The sequence below is a fragment of the Saccopteryx leptura genome, chromosome 6, assembly GCF_036850995.1.
Source record: "Saccopteryx leptura isolate mSacLep1 chromosome 6, mSacLep1_pri_phased_curated, whole genome shotgun sequence".
NCBI classification, from domain to species: Eukaryota; Metazoa; Chordata; class Mammalia; order Chiroptera; family Emballonuridae; genus Saccopteryx; species Saccopteryx leptura.
In genome coordinates this window covers 42,515,081-42,526,209 of record NC_089508.1, presented here as the reverse complement: position 1 = coordinate 42,526,209, position 11,129 = coordinate 42,515,081, and the positions used below count along the sequence as shown (strand labels likewise).

General features: G+C 40.1%; 1 protein-coding gene across 1 annotated transcript in view; it reads right to left on the bottom strand.

Moving 5' to 3' along the window:
- Nucleotides 1–641: 641 nt before the first annotated feature.
- The window catches only part of SLC35F4 (solute carrier family 35 member F4), a 203,607-nt gene continuing 193,119 nt past the window's right edge, over nucleotides 642–11,129 (bottom strand). Inside the window, exons 5-8 of the mRNA XM_066341971.1 lie at nucleotides 7,643–7,768; nucleotides 5,091–5,283; nucleotides 3,229–3,318; nucleotides 642–1,036 (exon numbers count right to left, since the gene is read on the bottom strand). Of these exons, the coding sequence (XP_066198068.1) occupies nucleotides 795–1,036; nucleotides 3,229–3,318; nucleotides 5,091–5,283; nucleotides 7,643–7,768 (651 nt within the window). The 3' untranslated portion in view covers nucleotides 642–794. The remainder of the gene's footprint in view (nucleotides 1,037–3,228; nucleotides 3,319–5,090; nucleotides 5,284–7,642; nucleotides 7,769–11,129) is intronic.

Sequence of the window (11,129 nt, the reverse complement as noted above, 5' to 3'; positions counted from 1 at the left end):
GGACTTAAATATTAAGTGGCCCTGGCCGGTTGGCTCAGCGGTAGAGCGTCGGCCTGGCGTGCAGGAGTCCCGGGTTCGATTCCTGGCCAGGGCACACAGGAGAAGTGCCCATCTGCTTCTCCACCCCTCCCCCTCACCTTCCTCTCTGTCTCTCTCTTCCCCTCCTGCAGCCGAGGCTCCATTGGAGCAAAGATGGCCCGGGCGCTGAGGATGGCTCTGTGGCCTCTGCCTCAGGCGCTAGAATGGCTCTGGATGCAACAGAACATCGCCCCCTGGTGGGCTTGCCGGGTGGGTCCCGGTTGGGCGCATGCGGGAGTCTGTGTGACTGCCTCCCCGTTTCCAGCTTTGGAAAAATGAAAGAAAAATAAATAAATAAATAAATAAATAAATAAATAAATAAATAAATATTAAGTGTATATTCTTTTCATGTGTATCTCTCTTATGCAATTTTCTCTGATTAAAAAGGTTTCAATTCCATATGGAAAAAAGGAATTGACAAGCCCATAATTTCATAGAATTGCATGTTTTCAGGAAATTTCATGAGTTAGGGAGAAAGAACCTCCCCCCCCAAAACAATAGAACAAGGAAGAGTATGTTTTAATAAAAAAAGTTTATTATGATTATTTACACCAGTTCTTTGATAAGCATATAAATGTAAACTTACTGTTGGCATTATTTCACATATGACTTATCCAAATTCAGAGTTAATACCGTCACGTGAGTATGCAGGTAGTGAGGAAATTTTATTATATTCACAGAATATACATACACGTGCATTCAAAATGTGCCCGTCCTTAAGCCAGGGGTAAAGACACTGTCCCATTGACCCTGCTTCTGCTTCGCAGGTATGCGCTGGAGTCTGTGAGGTCATCCACGTGCTCCTCACTCTTCTTTTCCTTCAGGCTTTTGATGAACCTCAGGGTGATCTCATCCCACTCCTCCGGCAAGAGCATCAGCAGGAACCCGATGCAGATGACGATGGTGGCAGCCAGGCGCACGACGTTGAATATCACCTCCTGCTTCAGGAGATCCACAGCTAAGGAAGAAACATGAGGTCAGTCACCGTCTACGACTTTCTAACAAAAAGTTTCTAAACTTTTTTGAAAATGGGCGAACAAAGTTGATGCTTTTTCTAGAGATTCCCAAAGGTCTTCCTTGTTCTCATCTTTCTGTTTTCTGTACCGTCATCCATGGCATTCCCGTCACTGGTTTTCATTCCTCGCCTCACTCAGACTTCCCCTTCGAGGCCCCTGGGCTCTGACTCAACCGTCTCAGCAGTTTAACTGCTCATTTGCTGCCCAGAGCTGTTCCCCTGCAGCCTGCCATACTTCAGTGTCACAGGGCCACTGAAGACTTTTTAATTTTATCTTATTTTTTCAAATGAGCCAAGTCTGTTAATGTCTGGGTCTTTGCACATGCTGTTCTTTTCAACGTTTTCGACTGAGGTAAAATTCATAGAACATAAAATTAACCATTTTTACTGGCATTTAATACAATCATCACCTCTATCTGCTTCCAAAACATCTCTATCACTATAAACTAAAACCTTGTATCTGTTAAGCAGTCCCCTATCCCCACCCCCCAGACCGTGGCAACTGCCAATCTCTTGTTTGTTTCTATGGATTTACTTATGGTGGCTATTTCATATAAATGCAGTCACGCTAGAGGTGATCTTTTATGTCTGGCTTCTTTCACTTAGCCTGATGTTTTTAAGGTTCATCCATGTTGTAGCATATATTCATACTTTTTTTCCTTTTAATGGCTGAATAATATCCCATGGTATGCATCATAATTTGTTTATCCCTTCACCTGTTGATAAATATTTGGGTGTTGGGCCATTGTGAATAGTACTGCTATTTAGATTCATGTACAATGATATTTCTGAGTCCCTGTTTTCAGTTTGGGAGGTATGTATGTAGTGGTGGAATCGTTGGTCATACACATGCTGTACTCCCCCTATGGAATGGTCTTCCCCCCTCATATCCACTGCATCAGCTAAACCTTCCATTAGAGCTCTCTGTTTAGCTCTCCGTTTAGGCTTCTGGCAGGTTGCTCCGCCTGTGAGTTGTCAAAGCATTCAGTATATACCTCTGTCAAAGCAATTCTCTCTCTACATTATATTTGCTCAGTCTTTTTTGTCTCCCTCTCTATAATACATAGTCCTGAAATCAGGGACTGTGCCTTATTCAGGATCTCTCACCAGTCAGTTTTATCACAGTTCCTGGCATACACTAAGTGCTCAGAAATTATTTATTGAATGACTGAATCCATGGATGAATGAATAAACTTTCTTGACAACTCCACTCAACCTTGATATTCATTTTCTTCTGAATATCTTACAGTCCTTGGAGTCTGTTACATAATTTAGCATTTAATCATAAATTGTTCTATAAAGTTCTAAGTTATTTCATGTATGATGGTCTTATTTTCCAAATTCAGGGGTAAGCTTCTTAAGGGAACAACAACATCATTTGTTCCCTGTCTCTTCCACGGTCCTAATCACATAATAAGTACTCAATAAATATTGTCTGATTGTCCTGAGGCCAAGAAAGATGGCTACCTGAGGCTTGGAAGCATCGAATTTTGAAGTTAGTAAGGACTGTACAGTCATCCAGATAAACCACTTCCATTACTTGTTCCACAGACAGGTTTCATTAGAAAGAATATCCTGGAAAAATAGCTTCTCCTCTTGTCCCTGAAGTGAATCAAATAGCTTATTTCCTATAGCTATTCCAGAAGGCCACCTGCCATGCCCCAGGGGAAGCTCCTGCAGCTCCCTGTGGGCAGTGTGATGGGGAGCCTACACCCTGTGCTTTTCCACCACTTTTACTAGTGACGTTTCTGTGAGCGTGCTATGCTGGATGCCTTTTGCTCCCAAAGGCCTTCCTCTAAAAACACCAAAATATTAGGTTGTCAGGGAGATTACATGAAACCAAATGATACATTTGGTATTGAATTCTAAAAGCACAACCAAGTGAAAACTGTTTGTAGCTGCAAATTTTAAATCTGTTGTGTAGTTTTCTGTTGTCTGCCTCCTACATGATATTTAAAAACATCTTCCTAAAATAAAATAAAATAAAATAAAATAAAATAAAATAAAATAAAATAAAATAAAAGCATCTTCCCCAGGAAAGGGACATCATTCACAATGGCTCAAAGAAACAACTTAGGAAGTAAAACAAACACGAAGAGGAGACTTACTGTGCAGATGTCAAATCGTACCAGTACCTGCATTTCCAGGAACGCTCAGCAGTGTCCCAATGGAGATTAGGATTGGGTATGTCAGCACCACGCCGACGTTCACCAGGATGTTGAAGACTGTAAAGTAAAGGAGGAAACTGAGGATAGTGGAAGAGAAAGGGGGATTGATATGCTGGGTGCTTTCCTTCTTAACATAAAAGAATGCACATCTGTGCTAAACATGTCTTTTAAACTCTGCATCTTGGGTCCATTAATCCTCTCATTTTGGAGACAGACGCATGTATATATCACCTGAAGTAGTCTTATTCTCTCTTTCTCCACTGCCACTCTGGCTGCTTGGTCTTTTGCCAATTGGCTGGCAAAGGTTGTATAGAGCAAATGCAAAGAGGTGAAGTAATCAGTTCATTGCCCTGTGATACTACACCCTGTGGAGACCATGCTGCTTGGTGGAGAGCCACAGGGTCCGGCCAGCATAGGTGGCCCCCAGCCTGAGCAGGCTCGCTCAGGAGCATGTATTAGACATGTCTAAGATGCACACTGGAAGAGGGATACTTTGCAGCAAGCTGGAGATCATGTGTACACAGATAGAACAACGAGTTGGTGAAATTTTGGTTATGATTGTCCCCAATTAGATTTGTTTTTGCCAGAAAATTATCTAAGCACTTTTCATTAGGATGTTTGTTCTTACAGATACACTACGACTGATTTCTACTTAACTTAGCAGAGGTTATGATGGGTTGTAACCACTTATTTTTGGCCTTCAAAAGTAGAATTCAAAAAACCAAGAATTAGTGTTTGATTATTCTCTTGAAACGTTTCCTGTCTTGCTTAAGAACCACCACCCCCTCCACCCCTTTAGAGGCCTGGGCCAAAGTAGAAAAAGATGACTCAGTGCCTATGGGGGAAGAAAATAAAGGCTTTTTTTCTTCTAAGAATTGCAGTACTGCTTCAGATTATGTTTCAGATTATGTCGCCTGGATAAAGAGGAAAAGTGAGGGTTGGCAGATGTCTTGCAAGTGAAGTCTGTGGATAAACATGGAGAAGGTGGAAGGGGCTGTCTCCGGTGGTGTGAGGAAAGAGGAGCAGAATGAAAGGATTTGATTCTGATTAAAGAGACACAGGTCATTGGGTGGAGGGTGTTTAATTGCTTGGCCGGAGAAGAGCAGGCTTGTTATTTTTCATGTTCCTCTTGTCCAAGTTACAGCAGGAGCACAGCTTGAAAGTGGGAACCCCAGAGGCTCAGGTGAAGCAGGTAGCCCCAGATTCATAGGGAGTTGGGAGAAAGAATATTAAAAAGCGTCCTAGTGACTTTTTCTTGGTCATCATCTGGGTACAACCTACTGAGCCAAGTCACCAATGCCAGCTCTGCCTTCTTGCTTTGCTTCATGAGGGCTTGCTTGCTATCTCAGATTCATTATCTACACGCAGCTAGAGTGGGCTGTTTACATTACAGAGATGAGCCTGTCACCTCCCTGCTGGTCCTTTGTGACTGGCTTCCTTCCCGAATGTTATCTCCTTCCCTCCCCTCCCCATTCCTCCTATGCTCAGTGGTCTAACCATTGAATTCCTTGCACAACAGTATCCCACTCTCTCTGTGCCTGACCCACCATGGCACACTTGGAACCCAATGACATCATACAGCACATCATGAAGAATGGGCAGAGTGTCCTGGACTTCCAGCTCACACTTTAACCCATGGGAGGCATACCAGCTGGAGAGCCCTGACCTAATCAAGCAATAGCCTGCAAAGAACCCTCTAAACATTCCATAACATGAACCAACTTTAGAGGACAGAGGTACCCAAGGGAATAATCTAATGTGATAATTTAACTTTCCAAAGAAAAGACAAGTGACATAAGGAATAGAGGGCAAAATCTGGGGTTACTTACCCAGCCACAGCCCTGCCATCCCACAGAGACAGCCCCAGGGCAGAGCTGCAAAGGAAGACCAGTGCTCCACCTTGGTGAAATACAGGATGACTGGGGTGAAGGAGATGAAGATTAAATTGAAGAAACCCAACGTGGAGACAAAGTGTGCTGCTTCGCCAAAGTTGGCACTTCCAAGAAACATCTTGAACAAGACCTGGAATGAGAAAGAAACTCTTGAGCCACAGAGCTGGAGACTTTGCTGCATCAGAAAGACAAGTTCTATTCATCTACACCAGGGGTCCCCAAGCTTTTTACACAGGGGGCCAGTTCACTGTCCTTCAGACTGTTGGAGGGCTAGACTATAAAAAAAAATTATGAACAAATCCCTATGCACACTGCACATATCTTATTTTAAAGTAAAAAAAAAACGGGAAGAAATACAATATTTAAAATAAAGAACAAGTAAATTTAAATTAAAAAACTGACCAGTATTTCAATGGGAACTATGCTCCTCTCACTGACCACCAGTGAAAGAGGTGCCCCTTCTGGAAGTGCAGCGGGGGCTGGATAAATGGCCTCAGGGGGCCGCATGCGACCCGTGGGCCATAGTTTGGGGACACCTGATCTACACAGTGAACTAACTGGTCCAGTGTTTATCCTCCATGTCTTCTTACTTCCCATCTCCATGACATCTAGCAGATTGTTGAGATAAAGAATTAAAATGCTCTATGGCTTTCATCTGAAACAGCAAGTGTTGTAAGACAAATTCCTTAGGGTGTTGGAAACTGCCGGGATACAGTACACTGTTGAGCACCACAATCAGTAATGGGTATAGTGTGAATAATAAATAAAAGCAGAGAAACTCAGAGAAGTCTTCTAGATTGAGAGGCCATCAATTCTTCTCTTCACTCTTATTTTGACAGATACTGACAGTCATATTGGACAGAGATAACTTGTCATTATGTGTTGAGAGAAATAATAATGAAGCCTTGGATTTATAAGTACTTTTCTCTTGGAGCTTAAAATATTTTCACAAATACTGTACTGTGTTTATTCTCTAGATTAAAAATTCCTTTTTTGCCTAGGTGTAAATCTGTGTACAGAGAAAGGTGGCAAGGAGGTATGAATGGTTAACCTAAAGTCACACATCAGGTTCAGATTCTAGTCCATATTTTGGGCGTTTTAACACCTTCTGCTTCCTATATTAATCCTCAAACAATGAAAAACGGAGCAGATCTTTTCTATGGTACACTTATGATTTTGTGCATGTCGGCAAATATTACCACTTCCAGAATGAATCCGTCTGTAATATGGTTAGAAGAATCCTATCCATCAGATAACCACCCTGGTCACATAACAATGCCAGACAGATATTGCTTTTAATTTCGATCAAACTTATTATTTTTGTTTTGAGAGACTTAATCAAAAGTCAAAAGACCTTGATCACATGCTAGTCTCTGGTCACATCAGACATCTCAGTGGAGTCTCAGTTGGGGGCAAGTGAGACACTAATGGTGGTTGAGTAAATGCTTGTCAAGCTTGTCAGACAGTCAGTGGGCCAGGAAATGTCAGTATGGAAATAGTCTCAGTGTCCTCTGAGTCGCAGTGCTGGTGAATAATCAGCAACAGGCATCCAGGAGAGATGCAAAGCATACTCGCTGCCTTTCAGAAAGAATTTTCTCATTGAAACACCAAGAGAGATGAAAGTTGAACAGTCCTTTAGCTACATCCAGAAGGCGGCACTTTGAGGAGTAACCTTTCAGATCTGCTCTCTCAGTCCTCACTTCTGAAGGCGAGGGCCACGACTCTGGATAGAATTTTCATTGAAGACAGGCAGCTCCAGGGCAGAAAAAATGGTGAGTACATAGTGCAGACCTACAGTACCCTTCAGAAAGGAAAAGAGACTCTTCATTTTGCTAATAATGTGAACTTCTGTGGCACAGAGTTAATAGGTAGCTCAAGGTAACCTCTCAAATGACAGCTTGCTTATTATTTTTAACACCTCAGTTGGAGTTAAAATAATGACCAGAGATAGTTCAATTAAAGAAATGTAAAGAAGAGAGAGGTCTTTCTCAGCCCCTGCTACAACTGGCTGATGACTTGGGAGAGGTGGGGTCCTGGAGCAAGGGCTTTGGAGTTGGTCAGTCCATGTTAAAATCTGGGTTCTATCCCTTCCTCCTCGTATGACCTTGTGAAAGTTATGTAATGTTTCAAAGCCTCAGTTTCCTCATCTGTCATTCAAACAATATTAACACACCAAATGCAAAATTTTTGATACCTCCATATTCCAGAGCAAGCAATTGAAGAACTTGTGGAAGTTGCTAAATGCTTCCTCAAACCCAATTCCCTCATTGAAATTGGAAATAAGCACCTATGCCTCCTTAGGGTACATTAACACACGTGAAATTTTCTGATGAGTGCCCAGCAGGTAGCAAGTACTTAGTAAATGGTACCTAACATTAAACCATCTTAATTTTTTTTTCTAGCCAAGATTTTCATTGTTTTTTCTTAATTTATTATTTAAGTCTAAGCTACAAATGAAAATTGGCTACATAAGAAAGTGCACAACATACCTTATATAATGCAGATGTAGAGGCTGAGCCCACTGCGAATGCCACTCCTATAATTGAGTCAGCATGAAAATTATCTGCATACGCCATCATGACAATGCCTGTAATTGCCATTATTGCAGCAACTATCTGTCAATTAGAATGTGAAGACATTAAAACAAAACAAAAAAAAAACACATCCCCAAAACTGAAGACTCCATATCCCTGAGCAAGCAATTGAAAACTTCATGAAAGCTGCTAAATGCTTCCTCAAACCCAATTACCTCCTGTACTTCGCTGTTTAATTGTGGAAGAATCAGTATTAACAAGAAACCAGTATACTCATGAGACATCCAGGCAGAGAGACTATAAAAGTTGTTCACATTAAAATCAAGGACTAGTAATGTTAGTTTAATTTTTTAGGTCATCTTCCTAGAAATTTATATCCATATTGGTGAAATAAAGTTAATAAGAAATCAGCTCTAAGCCTTTCATCTGCACTGTATTCTTTTTCTTCAAGCATTTTAGTCTGCTTCTTGGATCAATGTATGTTTCTGAAGTCCTCCACACAACCAGAACTTGATTAGGGAGACATTATATTGATGCAGCTAAGAGACAAATTTTAAGGCAAGGGGAAAAAGGAAAATGAGTAATCTTACAATAAATTATAAGGAACAAGCTTGTACTGTCACTTGGAATGTCAAATGGAGGCCAGTTCTTCCTTTTCTTCATGCAAATTAAACCACAGAAAGATAATTTTACTTAATTATTCTAAAGCTCTAACTGCACAAGTGAAATTACCATAATTTCATTGCAATCAGAATGGTTTACTGTAAATTGATATGATGCTTGGTATATTTAAAACAGGAGTCTGCCCCTTTGTGAAATGACTGCTGGTTTTCATCTGTTTCTTTCATTGTCTTGAGCTTGAGCAGTTCAGATATTTTAAAGTTGTCTCACCAACTTTAAAACCAAGACGAAACTTTGTGAGAAAGTTAAACGTGGTGATTAATTTTGTTAACTTCAGTTCTGAGCATTCCCAAGTAAATCAATTCCTCTGTGGATAGCTTTTCCACATGTACCGTAATTTTTCCCCCCTTTTGAACTTTATTAGTGAATTATTTATTACAGCAGAATGTCAATCTTTAACATGTAACCAGTAGATATGCTCAAGGCTAGTGCAATGTACAATAATGATGACATATAATTTAGATGCTGCTAAAGCAGTTCTTTGTGTTTATGACCACCAAAAGCAAGCACCCAGTTGGTTTCAGAGCCAGTTCCATATTAAAAGGTCCTTTATGAAAAACAGCAGGAGGACTTGAGAACAGAGGAGGTCATGTCAGCAGTGAAAAACTGTCTTCATAAAGCATTATCTGGGAGGCTGCGGGGTGGGTGGTGTTTCCCTTGCTGAGTGAATAGCATAGTCTCTGAAGCTGCCTGGCATGTGTTCTGTAGCCTCAAACTATAGGGAATAGAATTTAATACACATATCATGAGATGTCAAGGAAATTTTCCAAACAAGAAACGATAAGCTTATAAATAAACATGGTGAGGGGGTTATCTAGATCTGGAAATTCTGTGAGGGCTATCATTTTCTTTGGTTTGTGGATTTATAGTTCAGCCAGGGATTTACAACAATCTTTTGGGCAGCATGATTTCAGAGAATGAAAAGGCATATTAGACACTGGCATTTTCTGATTTGTTTTGTATTAAAATAATGTTAAAGTATTCAGGTATGTACATAAATGTCCCTCATAAGATTGAACTTGTAAGATGATAAATTTGAATTTATATTTGGGTATTGTTTTTGGTTTTGGCCAAGCATCAGTTGTATTTTCTTGGTCAAGTAAAAAAAAAAAAGTTTTTTTTTTTAAAAATCATAATATTAATCCTAATGACTTTAACATAATGTGCCTTTTCATATTTAAAATTATTAAAAGTAGTCTATAACATAAAATTCTGAGTTTAGGGGATTATGAAAACAAACAGCCCATACAAATAAACAACAACAAAGCAAAAAACAAAATCACTCTCTAGAAAAGGATGATATTTAATACTATTATACCCAAGATCTTATCCTAGTTGGGAACTGTTCTTTTTCTGAGTTATTCATTAGTAAAAATTTATATGCATAATATTTCTATTATAAGTTTCCTCAAGTTAGGAATTAGATATGGACAAAGATTATACAATTTTATAGCAATTCAAAGTTAAAATGATGGTGAGCCTCTTTAAAAATCTCCATTACATTTTACATTCAAATGCTTGTGAAAACATTAGCCTGGACCACTTATATTGACATATCAATTACAACAGTGTCTCTTTCAATTGCTTTCATGGAGAGAAGTATTTTTCACTTCAGGGGGTGAGATAATGCTGTTAGTTAAGTTCTAAAAGCATTAAAAATCTGAATATTTGAGCTGCTAGAAAAATTCTTCCCTATGGTCTGAACAATGGTTTATAGGTTAATAATTTATAGGTTATATACGGTTCCTGGCGAGAAAGATAAGTTACATTATTTTCCATGTTTTTATTTAAATTTCACACTGTCTGATAGAATAAGTTCTCTGTGGCCACATTTTAAGAACTTTTCAACATCTTTCTTATCTACACAGTTGGAATTAAAGGAAGAGGTCTCAGCAAATCTAGAAAATGCAGATAAATGTCGGGTGGAAGTCCCCTGTGCAGTAGGCATATGGATGATCCCCGACTGGTGCTGCTTGATTCCACTGGTTCATTGCAGAGTCAATACTCTTCAAATTTCCAGAGAACAAACAACCGAACCACAGATCTGAGTCACATGCATTCTCAGAATTAATCAATCGTTAAGATGGGGGGGGAGGGGTACAAAGAAAACAAGATAGAAGGTGACAGAGGACAATCTGACTTTGGGTGGTGGGTATGCAACATAATTGAACGACAAGATAACCTGGACATGTTTTCTTTGAATATATGTATCCTGATTTATTGATGTCACCCCATTAAAAAAATAAAATTATAAAAAAAAAAGAAAGGATTAATGGCTTGTTCTTTTTAACAAAGCAACACAAAACTACTCTTCTTGGGCTCAGGACACTGGAAATGTACCTGCAGGAAACCAATGCCTCAGATATGGTGTCAAAAGTGCTCGTCTGTGCACATCTACTTGGTGAAACCATGGGCATTCTTCCTAGCACATCAGTGTGCACAAGAAGAGTCCTGTGCTGCAAATGTACCATCTCATGGTGCCACCTGCTCGGCTTCAGAAAACCGTGGCTCTCCTCACAGTCTGTTCTAGTCCTATCCTTGTAACCAACCAGAGGTGTCTAAATGAGATGGAAATCCCACCATTACCATTACTCAAATCTGTTTGGGGTGATAAGGTCAGTAACCACAGTAACCATGAAACTGACAATGCCTCCTTCCTAACTTTCTGACCCTCTTCGTCTCCTCTCAGGTCAGGGTGAGCCCATCATCCCAGCGTGCCAGATATTGAACAACATCACCTCCTGAGATAGCTACCTTCCTC